The sequence below is a fragment of the Herpailurus yagouaroundi genome, unplaced genomic scaffold, assembly GCF_014898765.1.
Source record: "Herpailurus yagouaroundi ecotype Mexico unplaced genomic scaffold, PumYag 164, whole genome shotgun sequence".
Taxonomy (NCBI): domain Eukaryota; kingdom Metazoa; phylum Chordata; class Mammalia; order Carnivora; family Felidae; genus Herpailurus; species Herpailurus yagouaroundi.
The window spans coordinates 47,453,087-47,478,647 of record NW_024412405.1 but is presented as its reverse complement, the minus strand read 5'-3'; the positions used below and the strand labels follow the sequence as shown (position 1 = coordinate 47,478,647).

The 25,561-nt window shown below is 38.1% G+C and overlaps 1 protein-coding gene across 1 annotated transcript in view; it reads right to left on the bottom strand.

Annotated features, from left to right (window-relative positions):
- DIAPH3 (diaphanous related formin 3) overlaps positions 1-25,561 on the bottom strand; it is a 508,696-nt gene that overhangs the window by 457,123 nt on the left and 26,012 nt on the right. Inside the window, exons 2-3 of the mRNA XM_040487410.1 lie at positions 24,469-24,501; positions 3,974-4,141 (exon numbers count right to left, since the gene is read on the bottom strand). Coding sequence (XP_040343344.1) covers positions 3,974-4,141; positions 24,469-24,501 — 201 coding nt within the window. The remainder of the gene's footprint in view (positions 1-3,973; positions 4,142-24,468; positions 24,502-25,561) is intronic.

The following is a 25,561-nucleotide window of genomic DNA, read 5'->3' as shown; positions in this document are numbered from 1 at the left end:
TAGTGAAACCAGAGAGGGCAGCTGAGCCAACCTGGACTTCTGACCCACAGAACTATGAGACAGCATATTGGCGTCCTAAAGCCACACATCTGTGAAATTGTGTAAATTGTTACAGCAGCAATAAAAACTAACATTACCCAGGGCACCACTGCCAGATTATCAACACCCGAGGCCTGAAGCATCTTCTTATTCCTCCTTTCCTCACCTCCCATCAAGTCCTGGAGGAGACAGATGCAGGCTGGAGAGTAGAGCACGGAAAATTAAGGTAGGAAAATGGAAGAGACCAACCTTGCTCCCCAACAGCAGCCCGCACTGGAGACTACAAGTGGAGCCAGCCTGAAAAGGGGCAAGAGGGAAACTTCTTCTGGATGAAAATTGTTTGCATTAAACTAGAATTTTTTTCTGTTTAATCTGAAAGCCAACAGAAAGCTCTGGGACCTGCCTGGGATTTCATCTAGGGGAAAGAAAGAATAAGCCAAGGAGACTGGTTTAAAGAGCCAACAGCTACAATGAACAAGTCACTTTCAGCTTGTACCTACCATGCTGAACTCATTCAAAAACCAGTTAACATAGACCCACAGTGAGTTCAAGAGTGAACACTGAAACTTGATTTCTAGAAATTAAAGTTGTATACACAAGGATGTTAACACAGCTATTTTACAAACCTAGATTCATAGAGAAACCAATATGGGCTTTCAGGTAACAATTCTACTTTTACCAAAAGACAAATGGGAGAAAGAGCTATTAAGTAGCCTAAGTATTCATCACTACTTAAAAAACAAAAACAAAAAACAAACAAACAAACAAAAAAACCCACTAAAATTATTACCTAGAGACCAAGTAAATCCATCTCCAATATAAAAGTAAAATGAGTACAAATATTGAAGTATTACCCTGTACCTCCTCATTAAATAATCAAGTCAGCACACTATCTTAAGAAAAAAAGGCTCTGTAAAAACAGTTTTTACTTCATGTGAAAATTACTTCAATACCTTTGATAAGGTTAAATAAGGCTTTAAAAATTGCACAATGTCAAAACTAAGAATTTAGATGCAAATTTTCAATGGTAGGAAGCCCCTGTAGGTGCAAAGGCCAAGATATTAAGATTATAGATTCGATGTGGCTTCTTCAGAAAAATACTCATACTACAGATAGGTAGGTGCAAGTTAAAAAAAAAAAAAAAAAAAAATCAAACCCAACCCTGCATCTAGCATTCTCTACAGACACAGGAACAGCTTTAAATTTGTCAAAAAATAAGGTACCCTGAAAAGCCTGAGAAATATCACTCATTACATTTAAAGAAGGGAAAAGACCCTTCTCAGCTTCAGAACCATCAGTGGATTCTACCTCCACAATGTATTGTGATGTGGTCAAGCAACGAGAAAGGAAAGACAAGAACCCAGTCCTCACTTTAAGATGACCTTAGTTCTGACAAACTCGTTTATTAGCAAATTGGGCAGCCCTGACCCATCCACAATTTCATTTGACTTCTGCTGAGTAAAAGGAGTTTGATTGTAAACGATCTTCTGCCAACAGGGATACCTGTTTAAGATTTAACAAGTGATCAGGCCCAGTTATTAAATATGTATTCTATAAACATTCCAAAGATGTCAATATCCTTCTGCCCTATACATAACTACAAACTGATAGTCTTAGATTTCTCCTAAGAATAACTGAAAAACAGTTCAAGTAATCATGTTCAGTACAGAATGCCACTGACTATATTCAGTACTTTCTAGGTAGCTGTACTTTTAATGGCTTATGATGATAAAATGTGGCCTTGTAAACATCTAACATCAATAGCCTACTCAGTCTGCTTACTCAGATGGCACCAGCAATTATGATCAAAAAGAAAAATTTCTTCAAAGTAGTCACAAGGAAATGAAAAAAAGTACCATTCTAGAATCTCATAGGTAATTTATATGCATGGTTCCACATACACTACATGGGATGAAGGAGTAGCTAAGGGCACTTTATTATCTTGAGCCCTCAAAGGTAATATTGAAGAGAACTACCTTTATACAAGCCTCATTAACAGAGGCAAAGGCTAGGAAAAAAAAAAAAAAAGTGCCTGCTTTGGCAACACATGTCCTAAATCTGGAAAAAAAAATTTTTTTTCAAAGCTGAAATTATATCAACTCATGGGAACAAAAGACTTAATAAGGAGTTATACATGTGTAGTTAATTAAAACCAAAATTAGCACTTCACCAAGAGCTGACATAACAGGAAATAATGTCCCAAGCCTACGGTTCATGTAAAACAATACTAACAAAACGTATGCGCAGTGATGAAAAGTTAATAATCACTACCACTGTAATTCTTCATTTATGGAGACACAAACCAGGCATGCTCTCTTTCTGGGGTCTTCTGAAGCACCATGTATAATGCTGGACACAAATACTTGATGAATAGAAAATAAGGCAGTATAATAGTAAATATTTTGTTGATTCTAGTTGAGTAATAAAGAGGACCAACTATCAACTTTCTCAAATTTCAAACACATCTTACACTCTAAAGTAAATAAGTACATTTCCCTAAGAAGTAACAAGACTGTCAAAACCAGTAAGTGAAATAAATATAAAATAAACCCAGACTGGGAGGGTGCCTGGGTGGCTCAGTAGGTTAAGCATCCAACCCCCCCTTTTTTTTTAAGTTTTACTCATTTATTGGGGGGGGGGAGGGGCAAAAAGAGAGAGAGGGAGAGAAAATCTCAAGTAAGCTCCACACTCAGCACAGAGCACAACATGAGGCTCAATCTAATGACCACAAGATCACAACCTGAGCTGATATCAAGAGTTGGCCACTTAACACCACCCTGGTGCCCCTAAGTGTCCAAATCTTAATTTTGGCTCAGGTCATGATCTCATGATTCTTGAGTTTGAGCCCCGTGTTGAGCTCTGTGCTGACAGTAAAGTGTCTGCTTGGGTTTCTCTCTCCCTCTCCCTCTGAGCCAACCCACCCTCCCCCCACCTCCCACCCCTGCTCACTCACAACTCATGCCTGCTCTTTCTCTTTCAAAATAAGTATGAATAGGGGCACCTGGGGGTCAGTCAGTTAAGCATCCAGCTTCAGCTTGGGTCACATTCTCACAGTTGGGGAGTTCAACTAAGTCCTCTAAGTCCATCTTCTCTACTAAACTTCCCTAAGCTGCTGCAATAATCTTTCCACTCTGGCTTCCCCTAAAGCTAATGAGATATCTCAAAAATTAATTTCTTCCCACTCTGAACTTCTGCAGAACTTAACCATTAACTACCACCTTTTGGCAATTCTTACTTAATTTTTCCAATGTTTACTTTGAACCCTAGGAAATAAGCAACTTGAGGGTAAGAACTATATATGTAACTATTTAGATGCAATTGGCATTCATTTTGTGATAAACAATTATGAACATGGTTAATATAGCAAGCTGAATTAATGTGACCAACAACCCACTTAAAAGTTATAAGCAGAGTCACTGCTTTGTGGAACCAACTTGAAGGCAGCTTCTAATACCAGTGTGTCTCCAGAAAAGGCACACCCCAAAGTAAGTTTTAGTCTCCTCAGATATCAATGCTCTAAGACTATATGAACCTGGTTATCCTGAGAACTAAGAAAGGAATCAAACAAACAAAACCAAAATAAACACACCTAACAACATACACAGCACCGTGACCATCATTCTAAAATGCAAATGAACCCAGACAGACCACTTAGATAATCTTTGAGATTCAAAATATATCACTAGATACTTTAATAAAATACATAAAAACAGAAGCCCTCTTAAAAAAAAAAAAAAAAAAACAACTACTGTGCTAATTTTTCTCTGGTTCTTATTTTTTTGTAATCCTGGAGCTCTGAACACCTCATGTGCTATCTTCAATGACATCAGAAATCACCCAATGGAACAGGGGTCTTAAGTGTTATTGTTCCATTAACATGATTAGAAGCTAAGGTTTTTACGTCAACCATTTTATGAAAAACCACAATTCTTACCATCATCTTTTCGAAGAGTTTTAAGACTTCATTCTCTGACAGTGGCTTTGGAATGTTTTCCATCATCTCTGAAGAACAATCATTGCTTGCAAATGCGGTCTTCAGGTTGGAAAGTGGAGGTCTCTCCTTTTTGCTTCCTGGAATTCGTATGCTGGCAAATTTGTCCAGCTACAAAGGTAAAAAGTAGCATGTTATGTTAGTATTTCCTTCAACAATATTTATCTAATTACCAAAATAAGAAAACCCACACGGTGGATCACATTATCACTATGATTTCATCCCAAGGCATTCAACACTAGAATCTTCAAAATTTTTTTACAAAAACAGAAATATGAAAAATTTTCAGTAACCATCCTGTCTAAAGGCAGAAGAGAAATCAGACAACCTCCAAAGATTCCTTGTAATCTTAAATTATAGACTTAAGATTATAACGACAAGTGACCTTTGCTTTACGGATTAATAAACTAAGCAGTTTAAAAAGGTAACTGGACTAATTTAGTGGTTGGCAATCAAACTAATATTTAGTATCCTAGTCCTCAGCCCCCTTGTCCAGTACCCTTTTTCATAGTGCATGCCACACTCCTGAAAAAACAAAACGTGATTTAGGAATTCTAAGAGTTGAATTCTACTTATTATCTCCAGAGCTAGTTGTTCCGGTAAATACCACATTTCTCTTCATTCAGGCTGGTCTGTATTTGAATTTCATGAACAACTATAAAGTACGATGGCTGAAGCCTCAGGAAATAAAGCTGGGTTTTTGCTGTAATGGGATTTCTTCTATTAGATCAAATAGTTCACTGATTTTTGAAAGTGTATAGACATTAATTTATAAACCCAATTGCATATTCATTAAATATCGCTTGATTTCACAAATTCTATTCGTCACATAAAACCCACACTCAAAGTTTCAAGTGGTAACAGTCAAAAACGCAAAATGTCTTAAAGAGGCTAATAGAAGTATACTCAAAAAACAATGGTTCTGTGAATTGTTCAATGTAACTATACGTTACACTGTTCTTACCATAATGTAGGTAATATACAGACGTGTGCTCTTCAGGGCAGCCACTACCCATTTGTGGTTATTTAAATGTAAATTAGAATTTCAGTTCCTTAAAAGCCTAAATGCCCATCAACTGATGAATGGATAAAGAAGATGTGGTTTATATACACAATGGAATACTACTTGGCAATGAGAAGGAATGAAATCCTGCCATTTGCAGCAACATGGATAGAACTGGAACGTATTATGCTAAGTGACATAAGTCAGTCATAGAAAGATCATATATTTTGACTTCTGTGTGGATCTTGAGAAACTTAACAGAGACTATGGGGGAAGGGAAAGGGAAAAAAACCTAAATAGTTACAAACAGAGAGGTAGGGAGGCAAACCATAAGAGACTCTTAAATACAGAAAATAAACTGAGGGCTGATGCGGGGTGGGGGAGAGGGGAAAGTGGGTGATGGGCAGCGAGGAGGGCACTTGTTGGGATGAGCACTGGGTATTGTATGGAAGTCAATTTGACAATAAGTTGTATAAAAAAAAAGTTCAGTTCCTTAGTTACACTAGCCCCATATCAAAAGCCACATGTGGCTAGTCAAAGTACATATATAACATTTCTACTATCACAGAATGTTCTATTGGATAGCACTAGGATTTCATTAAGACGCGAAGATAGCAATGTTTATCTTTCAAAATAAATCTTTAAATTCTCTGAGAATAAAGCCTAAGAAATATGCCATGTACTGCATTCACACACGGTCCATCTAACATGACCTAATCATTAAAGCACTAAGAATATGACAGCTTCCAGTAGCATTTAGAAAGTCACAAAACACTACCACTACTCTCATCCTAACAACAAAAACAAGCCAGAAAACTTCCAAATTATAGTTGTTGTTTTCAACCCATCAGGGAGCTGAGGACACAATGAAACCTGGAAGAACTATCACCAAGTGACAAGCTGCTTTTATCCCTGACAAACAGCTACAGACTAAGAAGTTCAACAAGGGCAAAGAAAAAACAGCCTAATTTTTAACGCACTATTGGCAGCCACATGGGTGCCGGCATGAGAAACATTACTAGAATTCCAAGGAGACTAATCATGGAGCAAGTCTCCACCCACCTACCGACACTTTCCCTCAGGTCTTCAACTGCTTGGGGTAGGACGCCAATGGCTGGAGGGAGGGCAAGGTGTCCTGAGCCATGTAATGTCTGGGGAGGCCTCTTCCCATGCAAAGCCACTGCCCTCCCAAACACTGTGACCTAGGTAAAAGACAGCCACCTGGGTGGCTCAGTTGGTTAAGCATCTGACTTCAGCTCAGGTCATGATTTCTCAGTTCATAAGTTCGAGCCCCACATCAGGCTCTGTGCTGACAGCTCAGAGCCTGGAGCCTGCTTCAGATTCTCCGTCTCCCTCTCTCTCCCTGTCCCTCCTCCACTTGTGCTCTCTCCCTCTCCCTCAAAAGCAAATAAACAAACGTTTAAAAAAAAAAAAAAAGACGGGAAAGAAATCCCAAAGACACAATCTGGACCTTCAGAGAATAAATGACAGTGGCTACCTGATGGTTGGCTGGGGACAGATACCAGGTCAAAGAGACTATTTGAAGAAACAGAGCCAGAAGTGCAACTGCAAACACAAAGAACTCTGCACTAATTCTGAAAAGGGCATCAGAACTTTAAAACAGAGTTATCCCAGTCTTGAAAGCTAGTAGTTCAGTTGTAAAGCCAAAAGTAGAATGCCAGAATCTCCTTAGTGCTAAGAAACTTTTGAAGCCCCAGAAGACACTAATCAAACTAAAGCAGCACCTTTGGCAAGCCCATCTCCACCAGAGAGCATAATCGACTCAGCCCCAATTCTAGCAGCCTGAAAAAAGGGCACATTGTTTCTTAGAAGTATTATTTACTTTAATTTCCACGTATTTAAGTCAAATGTCCACCGTATATTCACATACTGCTACATACACAAAGGACCAAGGAAATGCCACGCACAAAGAGAAGCAGACCTAGAGGTAGCCTGGATGATGGAATTGCCAGACGGACCATTCAGAAGGATGTTTGTAAAAATGCTGAAGAATATAATGAAGAGTGAACACAACATAAGAGATGGGGAATTTCAGCAACAAAGTCATGGAAACTATTTTAAGAACCACACTAGAAATTTCATGCATATATCGGGGCACCTGGGTGGCTCAGTTGGTTGAGAGTCTGACTTCAACTAAGGTCATGATCTCATGGTTCGTGAGTTCGAGCCCCTCATTGGGCTCTGTGCTGACAGCTCAGAGCCTGGAGCTTGCTTCAGATTCTGTGTCTCCTTCTCTTTGTGCCCTCTCCCCCTCATGCTCTGTCTTTCTCATTCTCAAAAAATATTAAGAGAAAAAGAAATTTCAAATGTATCAAAAAAATGAAAAATTCATTAGCTGAGCTTCAGAGTCACCTGAATATTGCTGAGAAAAGAACTGGGAAACGTAAACCCAGATCGACAAAAAGCAGCAAACTGAAACACAAAGAAAAAAGGGAAAGAATAAAGAAGAGAGAAACCAAGAGCTGTGATATAATATGAAGTGCTATAATACAAGTATAATTGAGGACCAGAAAATGGTACATAAGAATGATAAAATAACTGATTTTTAAGAAATCAACTCACAGAGGGGCGCCTGGGTGGTTCAGCTGGTTAAGCTTCCAACTCTTCTTTTTAATATTCATTTATTTTTGAGAGAGAGACAGAGTGCAAGCAAGGTAGGGAGACATAGAATCCAAAGCAGGCTCCAGACTCTGAGCTGTCAGCACAGCTGACAGCCCCCGATGTGGGGCTCAAACCCACGAACGATGAGATCATGACCTGAGCCAAACTCGGACACTTCACTGAGACACCCAGGCGCCCCTAGGCCTCCAACTCTTGATTTCGGCTCAGCTCATGATCTCCCAGTTCATGAGTTCAAGCCACGCATCTTGGGATTCACTCTCTCTCTCTCTCTCTCTCTCTCTCCCTGCCCCTCCCCTGCTGCCGGCCTCTCTCTCACAAATAAATTAATTAAATATGTCAATTCACAGACGGATACAAGCACAAACTAAGAATACCAAAACAAGCCCACACCTAGGCAACTCATAGTCAAACTGCTAAAAATTAAAAGTGAAGGAAAAACCATAAAAGCACAGCCAGAGATCTGAAGACGCATTATGTACAAGTTAAAAATGACACAAATTACTCATTTTTCACCAGACACTACAGCAGCAGAAGACAATGGAGTAGTATCTTTACAGTTTAGTACTTGGAGAAAACTACAGTCATCCAGAGATTCTACATCTAGCAAAAATACCTTTTGAAAATAGAAGCAGAATAAAGACATTTCAGACAGAGAAAACCTGAGAGAATCTGTCTCCAACAGACCTGTACTACAAGAAGTGTCAAAAGAAGTTTTTCAGGCTAAAAGAAGGATAACGAGATACAATCTCAAGTTGTAAAATGAAACGAAGAACAGAGATGTTACTCTATTAGATGTTTATAATACAAAAGAAAAAAAAGCTATGTACAATTTAAACTGAGTAACAATCAAGTGGCAGAGACAAGCATATAAAGAGGTAATTACATATGGATATAAAAAAAACGCAGCAAGATATGTGCAATGAACCATGGTAGCCAAGACAAGGGGCATCAACTCAACATGAACACTCCCTTACTTTGGCAAAACCCAGAAATATACCATTGTCTCCACATGCTCAGAGGTCCAAAAGTTAGTGTCCCTGTGTACCTGAGCACCCTAATTCTTGATACTTGTTTTAAAAAATGAGGAGACACCAAAAACAGTAAGAAATGGGACCGATTCCTCCACCTGGCTTCTGAATCACTACTTCATTGCAGTAACTTCTCTACAGGGAATATCAATTCCTGAGTATAAAACCTGTGCTGACTCCACACACTACATACACAAGAAAGTAACTTCATTAATATGCTAAACTTATAATGAAGTAAAATTGAGCAAAACATCATTAATGTGACATCAATATTATAAATGTAAACATGTCAATGAGTGGGAAGAGTAAGCTTAAGCAATTCACAAGCTAATTTGTGAATATATAACCTAATGGTTTCCATCAGCGATAACTACCCCAAAATTTTCATTTTTGCCAAAAAAACCACAACTTTCTAAATAAGATTCTCTCAAAGTCACTGAACACCTTATGTATTTTATGCACTGTGTTAAGAGCTTGAAAGGCAGCATCAGGTTGAATGCATTTGTTTAATTCTTAAAATGAGGAAACTGTCTATGTAAAAGGACGAGCTCCAGAACACTTTTACAGGTAACAATTTCCTAATATTTAACTTCTAAAACAGTATAAACAAACAAACAAAAAATCCATTAGGTTTTTAGAAGGAGAACTGCATTTATATCAATAAACAATATCGTAATTTGTACAACAACAACAAAATAGAATTAGCACACCTCCCCCATATGCTTCGCACCTAAACTCTAGGGGAAAGTTGGATTTTATTCAACTGGAAAGCAATTTCACACATTCCCACTAGGATAGCTACAGGCAAGGTGCAAAAAATAAGTATATCCCTCCTTTTAGTTTCCAAGTTGACAGAGGTCCGAATACAAACAGGAGATACTTAAGGATCAATGTTGCTTAATTTCAACACTTTTATTTATTTTCCTGATTAAAAAGGATGAAACAAAGGCGTGCCTGGGTGGCGTCCAACTTTGGCTCAGGTCACAATCTCACAGTTTGTGAGTTCGAGCCCCGCGTTGGGCTCTGTGCTGACAGCTCGGAGCCTGGAGCCTGCTTCGGATTCTGTGTCTCCCTATGTCTCTGTTCCTCCCGTTTTCCTCCTTCCTTTCTTGTTTGTTTTCCTCCTTCCTTTCTTGTTTGTTTTCCTTCCTTTCTTGTTTTCCTCCTTCCTCTCTTTCAAAAATACATAAACATTTTTTAAAAAGTACAAAATAAGAGTCATAGGAGAAAAATACATACGATCCTCCTATGTTACAACAGCAAATTAAATTTGTTGAATACCTCAGGCTTAATTAAAAGCATTCCCAGGTATGGATGCTCTATCAAGCACTACAGGTAGATTCCACATCATCTGGGCACTACTGACAAAGCTAGGTGCAAAATGAACTTTACTATCAAATCATTTAAACATTCTATTGTTTTGTTTTGTTTTGAGATGAGAGGTAATGCTTCCACTCATAAAAGGGGGGGGGGGGTAAAAATCCCCCTCCTAATTTATCTTTTATAGAATTGCTCATCCAATTTGCTTGAAGGAAGGCACAATGAAACATGAGCAAAATTTTAAAATACCTTGGTCTGTAAATGCACAGTACAAATCCCCATTACACTGACTGTAAGTTGGTTATTCTGTATTTGGCAATGGGACTGGGAGTATGTTCCCAAGTTGTGCACCTGCACAGCTACTGTTCATTTTCCATGAAATTCTCCTGAAGCTGAACTAGAAACACAACCCAAGGAGGTGAACGGTGCCAATCACTTGCCTTTGTTGAAGAATTGGTTGAACACACAGAAGACTGAGAGAATTTTATTTTAATCCTATTTAAAGGTAGTACACCACACTTAATTAATATGGCTTCAGCTGTGTCTGGGGTGCACAGAGTTTTATAAATTAATATCACTTATCTTCACGGGAAGTTAAATGAGCACCCTGCTGAGTATTATCTCACACTGATAATCAGTAATTACAGTTTAAATAAAATTAATTAAACCAAAAACAGGCTCTAAAAACTATCTGGATTTTAAGCTATAGTTTAACACTGTAATAGTGACAAAGTTCTATTACAGTGGTTTAAATACTGACAGCAGTGACTTTTTTTTTTAATTTAAAACAAAAGGAAGATATTGTAATTATTAGTCATTTTAAATTTGAAAAGCCTGAAAAAGTATGTATGATCATAAACACCCTTCCTTAGAACCTACAAGGGACTACATATTTTCATGCAATCCAAGAGAATCAAGCAAATAAAAGTTCCTCGTAATTTTAAGTCAATTCTAGGTGAATGCACCACCGAAATCTAGAAAAAAAAAGATTATTTAAAATTATCTACCAGTTTTCACACAATCTTGTGCCATATTTAAGAAGAAAAAAACCTAACGGCTAAAACAGCTTGGCTTTTTCATTAACTTTATTCGTAAATAGGCAACTAGCTTACTAAAAAAGCTCCAGCATCTGACTTCTGAATCCTGCCCAACCACCTGTTGCTCTGTCACCCTAACCGAGCTATTTAAACCTTTCAAGATCGTACCTATCACAGTGAGTTGTTCATAGGAAATGAAAATGCTTCTCACCTTTCAGTTTTGGGTTAAAAGTCCTGAAAAGCTGTAGCTGACAGCTCTAAAGCAACACATGTATCTTCACAACCCCCTTCATTCTCTATCACCACACATAGTTCATCTCTTTACATGTCCTTTCATAAGACTTAGGAAAACTTGCAATTTTTTCATTTGTTTTGAAAATGTTGACTGTCTCTTGCCCACTGAAATATAAGTGCCATGCTAAATGAACCATCAACTGTCTTAGTCACTGTAGTAGGGAAATGATCCTGACTCGATTGGCCAATAGGATACTGCAGAAATGACGGAGTGTGGTTTCCAAGACTAGATCATAAAAGATGTTACAGCTTTTGTCTTGCTCCCGCTTGGATCACTCAGTCTTGGGTATGCCAGGAAGACACTCAACACCTAGGGGGAGGTCCACGTGTCAAAGAACTGAGCTGAAGAAACTGAAGAGGCATAGAGGCCTCGTGTCAACGGCAATGTGCGTGTGCCGTCTTGGAAGCCCATTCGAGCTTTCAGATGACTTATTACATAGCAACAGAGCACTAACAGCTCCTCATAGAGTAATACTTGTAAATAGCTCTAGCCAACATCTTCACTACAACCTCCTAAGACCCCCAAGCCAAAACCAGCTAGCTAATCAACTACCAAATTCCTGCCCCCAGAAGAAGTGTGAGATACTAATCGTTTGCTGTTTTAAGTCACTAAGTTTTGGGGTAATTTGTGAGCATAGCAACAGGTAATGGTTACAGTCACCATATATGTTCAGCCTATAGCACAGAGTATAGCAGATAGTTAGCAATCAACTAATTCATGAAGGTATGAATAACTGAATAAACAATTACTGGATAAAATACAGAAAATGCAGTACGTCTCTCAAGAGGTTTACCACTTGAAGAAAAAAATGATAGAAAACTTATTATAAATATTATAATATTTATTATATGTATTTAAGATAAAATACATAGGTGCCCCCAAGAAAAATCGTAAGCCAAGTACATCAGCGACAGATAGGAACAAGTGATTAATCCTAGGGTGAGGGAACTTCAAAGGAGGCTTGGAAAGAGAATGTATCAGGGAGTCCTGTGCAGCTGATGGGAGAATTACAGAAGATGGTACACGTAGGCAGCCCAACAGTATGCCTGCCTAGTCCATGGTCTTCACTAAAATGCTGGGAACATCAGTATTACTGAGAACACCATCGGTGAGAAACTAGCCATCTGCAGGTATGAAAAGCTAACCATCCCTGTCTGAGGCCACAATCCTATTACTCAATACCAATTCCCACCAACCCAACTACTACTGCACTCTATCTTTACTATCCCTCAGTGTTACAAGTGGCCTTTTCTGGCCTTAAATTTAGGTTATAGTGAAACTACACTACACTCTCTAGCCAGAGGCTTTGAAAGCAATGTTTTACCATCATCCGCAAAAAACAATCATCTACTTATAGTAGTTTATTTACACTTAAATTTCATATGGTATCTCATTAAATGAGAAGTATACTTATTAGGTTATTAAAATTCCTTGAATATAAATTGTAATATGTAGTTAGTGTTCTACAGCCAACTGGTGTAGGGCAGCAAGTGAAGATGCCTACACAGGGAAGAACGGAGGCCCCCAACAACAATCAGCACCAACTTGGCCAGTTGCAAGTGAACAACCTATAAATGGATTCTCCAGCCCTATCAAGGCTTCACATGACTGCAGCCAGGGCCCACAATGTCGTGCTTATAAACTGATAAAAACTCTGAACCAGAACTATCCCACTAAGATGCTTCCAAATGTCCGACCCAAGAAACTGAAATGTTAAGTGTTTATTATTGTTTTAACACTCTAAGCTTTGAGATGTTAGCAATAGGAAAGTAATACAGAGCTCCTCATAGAATACTTTTAAATGCCTAAAATAAATGTAATTACAACAAAAATGGTGTTATGAAATATCTTAAATTTTAGAGTAATAGGTCTTAATACATTACAGAACATGAGGTAACAGGAAGTCTAACTTCAACATAGTGTTGAACACAGACCACCTTTCAAAATACCTTCAGTAACTATAATGTGTTTTGAACATATCTATTTTCTGGGTTAATCAAGTCACAGGTCAAATCCTATGTGTGTATGCATTTTGAATTTTTAGTTTTTTGTTTGTTTAGTTATTGAGAGAGAGAGAGAGAGAGAGAGAGAGAGAGCATGCGCAAGTAGGGGAGAGGCAGAGAGAGATAGAATCCCAAGCAGGCTCTGCACCATCAGCGCAGAACCCACGAACTGCGAGATCATGACCTGAGCTGAAGTTGGGTGCTTAACCGACTGAGCCACCCAGGTGCCCCTTGAATTTTCAGTTTTTAAAGAAGTTACAAATACAGGTGAAAACAAAGTTTTGCTTACAGATTAATGAAAACGATTCAATCTTTTTTCCCATTCCAGTTCAAAGACACCATGAAGGTTACTACAGACTGCCTGGAGGTCCATGGACTGCAGTTTAAGAACCCCTGATAGTAGATATGGAATAACAGAAACAGGAGTGGAAAGGAAAACAAGTCCTGTGTCTAATGTCTCTCATGCATTAGGGGCAGAAACTACAAGACCTAAAGATGAGACCAAAAAGGAGAAAACCAACAGAAATGCTTAAAAACAGCTAGAAGCTTTTGAAGGAAGAAGCCAACAGGAATGCAAAGCTTTCAAAGAATATCTAGGTTTCAATTAGAACAAGAAGGAAACAAACATTCAAAAACAGGCTTTGACTTCCAAAGGGCAAAGTAGGAGGGCTTGAGAAGCCTGGAGGATGTGAGACAGGATGCCTGAGAAAAAGAATAAATGGTCCTAGAGAGGGAGAGAAGCATCTAGGTGCTGATAGGGATTGATTATGACTTCTGATGTTGACTTAGATCAACAGAAAAGTGATGTGAACTGTAGTAACTAATGAAAACTAATAAGGAAACAAATCATGAAATCATGGAGACTGTCTCTTCTTAAATCATCTTCTCTCTGTCCCTACTGCCACTGTCCTAGTTCAGGACACTTGGACAACAGCTGTATACAGCCTCCTAGCTTGCCTCTAGGTCTTCTCTGTCTCTCTACCCCTAACCACTTGCAGCCATTATCAACACTGACATCATTTTGATCTTACTGAAATGTAAATCCAATCCTGTCCCTCACTCCTGTACTTAAAACCTTTCAACCTTTGCATCCCCATTACTCAAAGGAGGACATTCCAGTCTTATCATGGCTCAAAAGGTCCAGCTTGATCTGAACCCTACTTTCTGTCCAGGCAATCTCTTCACTACTCTACCCGCCATTACACTGTAGGAACCAGATGTAATGAACAACTCAGAGTCTCTTAAATGTGCAAACTGTTTTTTGTGCCTAAAAACCTACCACAACCACAACTCCTATCCCATCTCCATAATCGGGATCATTTCACCTCAGTCTTTGGCTTTCAGTTTGAGCTATATCTTAGGTAGGAGCCTTCCGGACTCCTCAAAACTAGGCTGGATGCCCACAAGTCTGGTGCTTGCCATTACATAGCATGAGTACTATTCTAAAGTTACTCCATCATAGGTTTATTCATTATTTTATTCACCACCGGACCTACTCCTGGAACTTAGCATAGTTCATACAATTGGTCCTCTATTAGTCTTTGTTAAGTAAATAATAAATAGCTTTCTGTCCTCCATGCCTGGGATACAACCCATTACTTCTTCCTTTGCTAATTCCTTCCCAGCAATATCAGGATGAACTCCAAGTGTTATGTCTTTTATATATTCATTAAGAACAATCTGGACTCTTCCTAACACTGACCCTTCAAAGATTGGTTCCCTAGATTAAAAACAACCATGAGTTCTATAATATAACACCAGGTGACAAGAAAAATATCCAAAGAAAAAGATAATCCCTTAAAAATAATATTCAAACCCCAAAGTTTTACCTACTCATATTGTTAAGCACAATTCTAATTTCTTATATACAGATATTAATACTATACACATAAAGGAAATATAAGTTAGCTCTGTAGATAAATAGCACACTTTTTACAAGACATAGACCTGTACTACCCATAAAACAAAAGTTTCCTGAGAACACCAACAATTGTTTTCTACTTGCCTACCTGGCACTTCCATCTGGGATCCATTCAGTTGGTATCCAGGGAGTAAAATTATCAGAGTAAAAAATTACTACAACTCAGGGCACCTGGATGGCTCAGTCAGTTAAGCGTCCGATTTTGACTCAGGCCATGATCTCATGGTTCGTGAGTTCAAGCCCCACATCAGGCTCTGTGCTGACAGCTCAGAGCTTAGAGCCTACTTCAGACTCTGTCTCCTTCTCTCTCTGCCCCTCTTCCTCTCATGCTCACTCGCTCTCTCTCTCAAAAATAAATAAATATTTTTTAAAATTACTACAAATCCTACAACTCCTGCCAGCCTATATTCCAACTTATCCTTCAAAAGTAGCTGAAAAGTCCCCTACTCTACCAAGTCTTCCCCCAACCTCAAAGATGACCTTACAACTCCACTGGACTTTATACACAGTGCAATGGGCCTAGAACAGTATTAGTATACCTATACAACTGTAAACTGTATACACATCTGTTTCTTCACTGTTCCCAATGGCAGAACAGTCATATTGATCTTTATATTCCTATAACAGTACTAACCACTCAAATGCTCAATGAATGAATGGATAAAAGGATGAATAAACAAGTCTGCACACCCCACTACATCTTAGTCTGTTCAACTCTGAGAGCTCTTGATCTAATTCCCAAGTTTCTACTGATTTGAGGAGGAGCTCTCTAAACTATCCCATAAATATTTAAAGATTCTAAGACAGTACTTAAGTGTTACTACTGAAAACCTAAGTACAGGAAGCTCTAATTAACTCATATTAATGGGCTCAGAAAGGCCCACCTGACTTAGTGAATAATTTAAGCTTAGAGAACTTGCTCTGATGTATTTTACCACATACATTCAATTGCCCCAGTCCATGCTGGTTTATCTACTTAACACAGAAGAGTTTATTTTGAATATATAGCTTCAAAGAAAAACTGGAAAATCTCACACTTGTTGTATTATCATTCATGGTTTTTAAACTTACCAAGGAAAACAGAAGTTCATAAAAGTGCAAAATGAACTTCAATCATAGTACAGAAAGTTTTATGTCTTATTAGACCAATAAGAAAAAAAATAATTGTTAAGCTCTTTTTTTAAAGTTGATGATGTATGTTCTATTGACTTTCAAGTCAGGAACATAAATAAAGTGATTCTTTTCTTTCCTAAGTACAATGTCTAATTTGGCACATATCCCACAAGGGATATCACATCTAGGTAGGTCCAGGAGTAGCCTGCAGGTAGACAAAACCTGGTTCCCTCAAGTGTATCTATCTGGGGAACGCATCTTTGAGTGAACCAGTCTCACAGATAACACCCAGGAATGTGCTAGAGTCAAATAGCAGCATTCACATCAAGCGAGGCACAAGGTCCACAGAGAACAATGAAAGTTTCTCATAGCACTCATCAGAACCCACACTCAGGCAGTATCTTCAATGGCTCTAAGACCTCATTCGTGGTGGCAAAATTTGAGGGGAACCAAGAAAGCCTATACTTATACCTGGGAGCAGATTGCAGTTGCCATATCTGTAAAGTGGTTTGCAACCAGAGTTTCTCCATGTCTTTTTAAAAAAAAAAAAAAAAAAAAAAAAAAAAAAAAAAAAAAAAAAAAAAAACAAACCAGACTTCTATCCTTTACCTGTTGACATCTCTCAGTCACAAATGACTACTCCTTCAGCATAAATGTTTCTCAGTTTTGTTTACTGGAAATACTAAAACTACCTCATTTCTTACAGAAAACTTCTTAGAGATGTCTTTATAATTCTCAGGATTAAGGTAAGTGACTAGGATACAATTTTCCCTTGTCAATTTAATTTAGAGATCTCAGGCACCTGTGTGGCTCAGTTGGTTGATCACCCGACTCTTGACTCATGAGGTCATGACCTCACGGTTCCTGTGTTCAAGCCCTATGTGGGGCTCTGCGCTGGGAGTGCAGGGCCTGCTTGGGATTCTCTCTCTGTATCTCCCCCCGTCTCCAGTTAAGTCTCCCTCAAAATAAATAAACTGAAAAAAATAAAAAAATAAAAAAGCTTTAAAAAAAATTTTTTTAAATAAAGGTCAGAGGTTTCATATTATGGCTCCAGAGGAAAAGCAGGGAACAAGAAATATACTTTTAGATTTTATATTGGCACTCTCAGAGGAGAAAGGGACAGTACTTAAGTGGCAATGTAACTCTCTTGGTAAAGACCACATTCTCTGGAATCAGTCTGCCATAGTTTTTCCGGCTGCCTCATGACATTGAACAAGTTACATAATCTCTTTTGCCTTAGTTTTTCCATCTTTAAAAATGGGAATAAACTGGCACTTGGGTGGCTCAGTCAGTTAAATGTCCGACTTCAGCTCAGGTCTGATCTCCCAGTTCGTGAGTTCGAGCCACGCGTCGGGCTCTGTGCTTACAGCTCAGAGCCTGGAGCCTGCTTTGGATTCTGTGTCTCCCTCTCTCTGTGCCCCTCCCCTCCCTCACGCTCTCTCTCTCCTTCAAAAATAAACAAACATTAAAAATAAATTAAAAAGAAAAAGAAAATGTAAGGTTTAATTTGGGGCATGAACAGTTTCAAGTACAGGTGAGACATCCATACAAAAGTATTCAGTAGGCCAATAAAGTAATAGATCTCAACTTAAAGAAAAGGTCATAGACAAAGACATGGACTAAGGTCATCACCCCAGTCCAGCACTATACACAGGAGAGCAGGGGCCTCAGTAAAGAAACCTGATAAATGACAATAGTTTAAGATAAGCAAAGGAAAACCACACAAAACAAAAAAGGAAAGGTCATGGGGATATGAAATCAATAAAGTTTGTGTCCCAGAGGCCAAGAAGTATTTGTTCAAAAAGGAAGGCAATAACTGTATCAAGTATAGCCAATCAATCTAGTCAATTTCCAAAGACTACAACTTAATAATACTGGGGATATAAGTAGTTATTTCATAATGATGAAAGATTTACTACAATCCCAAATGTATATGCACTTAATTCCAGAGCTTTAAAATATATGGAGCAAAACTGATAGAACTGATCAGAGAAATAAAATATCTAGAATTATACTTGGAGACTTCCACACTTCTCTCTCAATAATTGTTAGAACAAGCAGAAAAATCAAGAAAATAGGATATGAATAATACTATCAGCCAATGTGACTTCTTTATAGATCAATCTAACACAAGCAAAATGCACATGTAACATTCACAAAGATAGACCACATTCTGGGACAGAAAGCAAGACTCAGCAAACTGAATTATGATTGAAGTCATACAAAGCATGATCCCTGGCCACAAGGAAATTAAGTTACAATTCAGTAATAAGAGAGTTCAGGAAAATCCCCAAATATTTAAAAGTTAAACACAGACCTAAATAACCAATGGGTTAAAGACGAAATCAACAGGAAAATCCTCAAATATTTAAAAGTTAAACATAGACCTAAATAACCAATGGATTAAAGAAGAAATCAACAGGAAAATTGGGAAATTTCTGAACATTCAGAAAATGACACAGCTAAAGTAGCACTCAGAGGAAAATTGATAGTGTAATTGTTTTTATATTAGAAAACAAAGGCCTCAAATCAATTAGGTAAGTTTCCACTTACTTAAGAAACCATAAAAAGGTTAAGGCAAAAGATTAAAATATATATATATCAAGAAGTTAATGAAACCAAAAGCTGGTTCTTTGAAAAGATCAATCAAATTGACAAACCTCTACCCAGACTAATCAGGGGGGAAAAAAACAGAAGACAAGTTGTTTATCAGGATTAGAAAGGGAAAAATCAATACAGATCCTATATCTAACAGGATAAGGAAATATCATAAATTCCTAATTCAAGAACATAGATATGAAAAAATTACTTGAAAGGCCAAGGCTCACTCAAGAGTAATTTGGCCCTGTATCTAGTAATAGACATTACAAGGAATGGCAAATAAGCATAATAAAAGACGCTTAACATCATTTGTCATTAGTGGAAACAATCTGTCAGTTTCTCATAAAGTTAATCATAGTTACCACATAATTCCCCTTCCAAAATGAAACCATACCCCCAAAAACTGTACTCGAAGGTTCACAGCTTTATTCAATCACCAAAAACTGGAAACCCAAACTGTTGAATATATAAACTAGAAGTATTACCAAACAATGGCATACTATTCAGTAATAAAAACAACGAATTCTGATACACTAGAGGGGGTCTCAAAAGCACAATGCTAAGAAGCCAGACACAAAGGCACTATACTAAGTGATTCCACTTATATGAAATCCTAGAAACGGAGTTATATGGTACAAAAAGCTGACTCATGTCTCCCAAGAGCCAGGATAGGCGGAAGAAATTGACTACAAACGGCACAAAATCTTTTGGGGTGATGGAAAGCTTTTATATCATGATCATAGTGTATACATGATTGTAGACGTTTGTCAAAATTCATCAAATTGCATCCATAAAATTGGTATATTATGTTAAATGTAAATCTTTCCTCAAAAAAAAAAAAAAATCATGTTACTAACTATACCACTAATGCTGTGAATGCATAGTTCACCAAGCATTTTGGCATTATTTTTCCCTTGTAAAGCTCTATAACCAAGGACACCAAGGCCCAACAGTTAAATACGCAAAGTCACACTGCTAGCAAGTGGCAGCAACTAGAAAGAGTCCTCAGATCTCTCTGTGAGTGTCTGCTCTTCATTTTATGATCTGAGGACTCTTTCTAGTTGCTGTACAGGCCAAGGTCTCTTTTTAAGCTACAGTCATGAACCACATGTGGGACAAGGAACCAATGTAGTGGACTGGATCCGCCCCCCTTCCCACCCTCTTTTTTTGTTGTTGTTTTGTTTTGGTGATTTTTGTTTGTTTGGGGATTTTTTTGGGGGTTTGTTTGGTTTTTTTTTTTTAATGAAAGGAGAGGAGTAAAAAGCAATAGAAAGGAGTGGAAAGGAAAATATCAGAGTTCGTTGAGCTTAGAAACATTAAATATTAGTTCATAAAACGGTTTCGATGGAGAGAGAATTTGTATGTGTATGTGAACTGGGCTACAAAATGAAACATACTTCTTAGTATATATGCTGGGTCCTATAGTCAAGAAAGTCTGAAAATCCTTGCTGTAGGCTAAACCAGAGATTACAACAGTAATACTGGCTACCAGGGGGAGAAAAGAAAGAGTAGACAGAGAGGATCAGTAGGAGCATTGCACTTGAGACAAAAGGTTCTGAGGGACAAGGGAGACAATAACCAAGTCAAAAACAACTTCTAAACCACAAAAACACTCCGTGGACACGGTCATGGAGAATTCAGTATTGTGTCAACCATATTCAATTTCTTCCAGTTGACCTATTCCAACCAGCCTCCCTTCGCTGCTCTTGTCTCAACCTTTTTGCCTCTACAAAAAAAAGCGTTCTTTTCAACCCAGGTACAGACAAAGGATGGTTGCAAACTAAGTGACTTTTTCACCTCGGACCTCACTTTACATGGCATGAATGCTCAGGTATTTGTAGAATGAACACTGTTTAAACTATATGAACTCTGTCTCAACACTAGAGCAATACTTCCTTCAACCAGACAGCGTCCTATGAAATTCTGATTGTAACTCAGAAAATAACCTTGAAACGTGAAGTACTTCCATAGGCCTTTAACAAGCAATTTAAAGGGATGGGTGTTTAACACTAATGCTTCCCAGAATGTTGCAACTCCATGTTTCTAAAATACTGTTATTCAGATCTGTGACTGCAGCAGACCCCATTGTTATGGCGCCTTCTCTCAAGTTCTACCAAAAAAAAAAAAAAGCTATTCTCACATTAAGAAGCTCTGAACTGAAAACACACATACCATACACATTGTTGTCGGGGTAGCAACCTTTAATTAGAAAACATATTGCTAACACACATCAAATCATCAGTGGCCAATGCTTCTCTGAGCTCTAACTCACCAAAAATCATTTATAGAGCCCCCGAAATATACAGCTATGCTTTCCTCCCTCAAAGCTCTGCATCAGTCTGTGACATGGCCTGTAAGGCTCAACTGCAAACCTGTCACGTCACCCCCGCTGTCTGTGCACTGGGACATATTTTTAAGAGGGGTTAACAAGGAACAGAAATGAATGCAGCAGTTCAACACACTTTAGTGAAACTCACCAAAACTCTATGAGGAAAGTAGAAAAGGTATAATTAGTCCTACTTTACAAGTAAGTGAACAATCAGATAATTGATTTGCCAAGGTCAAAGAGCTAAGAAGAGGTGAGGTTCTGTCTTTCAACAAGAGTCTTCCGATTCCTAATCCAATGCTCTTTCCATGGTGCGTCAATCAATGAGTTAGGTTTACTTTTCAGTGTGTCTTGTTCAAAATAGCCAGGCTTTTTCTCTAAGCTCCACAGCAATGGACCCAGCTGCCTGAACTAGATTGCCTACTTGATCCCTCCCTGGTCTTAAGCCCTAGCCTACTCAAGAGCCAGGCTAAAGCACAAGATCAGAAGCGATCGGGGAGAGCTGGGGAGACTGTAGTTCAGTTAAGCAAAAGGGAAAAGGTCAAGGAGGAATCTAGAACAAACAGTCATACATCCCTCTAAGGTAAAGGCAGAGGCAAGGCAATGGTCAGTGATCCAGGCAGGTGGTCACAAAGACTAACAGCAGGTCCTTGTCAAAGCCCCCCCCCCTTTTTTTTTAATATAAAACTCTTTTACTCTGTGCAAAGGCAAGGGTCCATCTCTGGGAAGCCTGACCAGGACCAAGCCATCCCCAGATCCAAAGGCAAGTAATCAAAAGTGATGATTCACTCTTTTCATTCCTTCAACAAAAAATTTATGAAAATGCTTAACATAATACCAGACAACATACCAACATGCTGTCTCTTCCTTGAAGATGTTTAAACTGGTGAGAAAGTCCTACAATGATATACTGCTTTGATAAAAATACCACACAAGGCAGTATGGTAACTCCCAAAAAGTTCTGACCTTACCCCACCCAATTACAAGGAATAGGGGAGAGGAGGAATGGAGGCAGGATAGAGAGAGAAGACTGAAGTCTTCACTGGAAGGAATCCTTTTGTTAATGTAAGATCAGAGCAAGATAGCTTCTAGAATGACTTGGTGAAGCCAATCTGTAGCAGGACTCTGTTTCTAGAACTTAGGGTAGAGACTGTGGGTGACAATGTACAACGTCAATCATAACGAAGCAAAGATCAGTAGCTCAATGAAGAGGAAGAGGGGTGCCCGGGTGGCTCAGTTGGTTGAGCTACCAACTTTGGCTCAGGTCCTGATCTCACAGTTTGTGAGTTCAAGCCCCGTGTCAGGCTCTGTGCTGACAGCTCAGAGCCTGGAGCCTGCTTCGGAATCTGTGTCTCCTCCCCTCTCTGCCCCTCCCCTGCTCATGCTCATGCTGTCTCTCTCTCTCTCTCAATAATAAATAAACATTAAAAAAAATTTTTTTAAATAAAAAAAAGAAAGAAAAAAAAAAAAAGAAAGAAGGAAGAAAAAGATGTGTAGTGCCCATAAAATATGAACAAATTTCAAAGGTCCCAGAAGAGCATTCAGCAATAGAAAGGAACCAAGTAGTGATACAGGCTACAACACAGACCTTGAAGCCATTATGCGAAATGAAAAAATTCAGTCACAAAAGACCATTTATCACAGGACTCCATTCATAGGAAATATCCAGAAGTGGACATCTATGGAGCAAGTAGACTAGCCATTCCCTAAGTCTGGTGGAGTTGGGGGTAAATGGTGAGTGACCGCTTTTAAGTAGGAGGTTTCCCTTTCGGTGATGGAAATGTTCTAAAATTGATTGTGGCAATGGCTGTACAACTCTGAACATACTAAAAACCATTCAGTTGTACATTTTAGATGGGTAAATTGTAGGCTATATGAACTATATTTTAATAAGGCTATTCTAAATCTACCATTGTATATTCTTATAGATGTTCAAACATAAAAATTACAGATGGTTTAATTATCAGTCATAAGAAGGCATTTGAAGGCTGAGTTAGCACAGTACATGTTTGGGTTTGGAGCTTTGTGGAACAAGATTCAAGCCACAGACACCCAACTTTCCAGCTGTACATACTTGGGCAAACCATGTACTTAACGTAGTTGACCCTCAGTGCAACTGAGTGCTAAGAGGAAGTCAACTCTACCTTGCATGATAAGAAATAACATGTTCTCTGTGTAAGTGTTCCGTATCACTACAATTTTCTAAATACCATTATCTGAAAAATCTTATCCAGGAAAGCTTACATGAACAACCCTTGTTTTAGATATTATCCAGAGGAATAAAACAGAACATTCTAATTGAATTTTTCCATCCTGCATGTCACGATCTAGATCTCATTTCTCTTCGCCTGTCCACTTTACCCAAGTACCCAAGATGGTACGTTGGATAATGAGTGCACTAGACATTTTTTAAGTGTTTACCATGTTCTATGCATTGTTTCATATTACATGTAAGGTGAATTTGAATTCAGAACCAGATCAATACAGCACTGTGCTTTGTCCTATCATGCTTACATATTTTTTTTCATATTATTGTTTATTTCAGCCTTACTACTGTTGTTATTCCCTAACCGTTAGCCAAGAGTTACATTCAAAAATCTATTTCTCAGAAATATGTACTCGAATATACAACAATCTGTAATGGTGCCATAGAGTGTTAATTTCTTATAAGCAAGCCTATTGTTTTCAACATGCAGAACAAATAGGAAAGCATGCCTGGTTCCCCCATTTTTGAGCATTTTTTTTAACACACGCATGACATTTTAGTCTGGTTTACTTTGCAGCAACTACATATTTCAGAAAAGCTGAATGTCTTTAGGTGTTTTTTTTTTTTACCTCTTTTTTAAGTGTGCAATTCATCCCCAAAGAATGAGATGGATTTGAATGATTCAAAGTTGACTAACAATTTGTAATTAAACAATTTTTTTAAATTAGCCCATCAACGAGTTACTAGTTCCTTTTACTATTTAAAAGCAAAAACTGTCATGCATTTTACCAATTCTGCCTCTTATTTTAGCACTATAAAAAAACAGTTGGTTTCCAAAACATGCAGATTTTTAGCAGTTTCAAAGGTGTTAGCCCAGCACGCCATCAACATTACATGGTTAGTTAAGATTCACAACAAAAGAAGTGTTGAGTATAACCTTACCATATCATCCGTCAGTGTCCTAATATTTAAATGCTGCAAATGAAAGAAACCAATCATATCAGTAATTTATAACAGCTTTTATTTTAGTTAATAGAATACGTTTAAAAATTCTACAATGCTAAGTTGAATGTAATTAAACTACTGACAGTCCAATAAAAATGAATTATACAACGTTTTAATCACTTTCTCAAGAAGATGGACAAAAGGTACCCTGAATGTGGTAGTTTCAAACATTTCCTAAGATTTCTTAGACTTGCAGACCTCACAAAGTAGAAACTTAACTGTGGCACAATAAATCCATTTTCCTGAAAAACAGTATTAGTTACCATTAAGTATATGGACTTAGAACACAATGGATATGGAGACTTAAATGTGAAAAAAAAATCTGAATCATAAGACAGTGAAACTTTAAATGTACCATTAGCATGCAGCATAGTAGATAATGAAGTACTTTGCTGGCTTAATTAACTTAAACAATTCTAGTAACGAGGAGAGTACTGGAATGACTATTTGCATCTCTAACATCAGTTTGATTTATCACCAGCGGTGACAGTAGACACTTTTCAATTTCATTGCTAGCTTCTTTGAGAACCCTTTTGCTGATTTCCCTGCTAGACAAACATAAGGCCACTTTAGAAAGTGAATAAATTAGTTTCTTACAAAGTGGTTCAAAAGAAAAAGCAGTTAGGTTGGGGGGAGGCGGGGGAAGACCAAAAATCTAACTTTTCTAAATTCCGGAGTCAGGCAAGATTTTGTATTCAAGTAGCTAGAATCCATTTTCAATTCTCCCTCATCTTATTCGGTAGCAGTGGACCTTTTAAAAGGGCAGAGAAAGGGTCAAGTGCATTCCTAAATAGATCAGATTTTGGAAGTATAGAAAAACACGTGTTAGCATTCATCATATAACAGCCTGAGTGGCACTAGTTAAATTCAACGTTGACACAATGAAATTTGTCATTCTGGAATGACAGAATGGAATTCCAGTTTGTATACTGGAATACACCTGTATGCTCATCAGTCTAGCTCAGTGAGGATCCAGATTAAAAAGGGGTACAGAGCAAATCACTACCCCAGATTCTCTTCTCTTTGACTA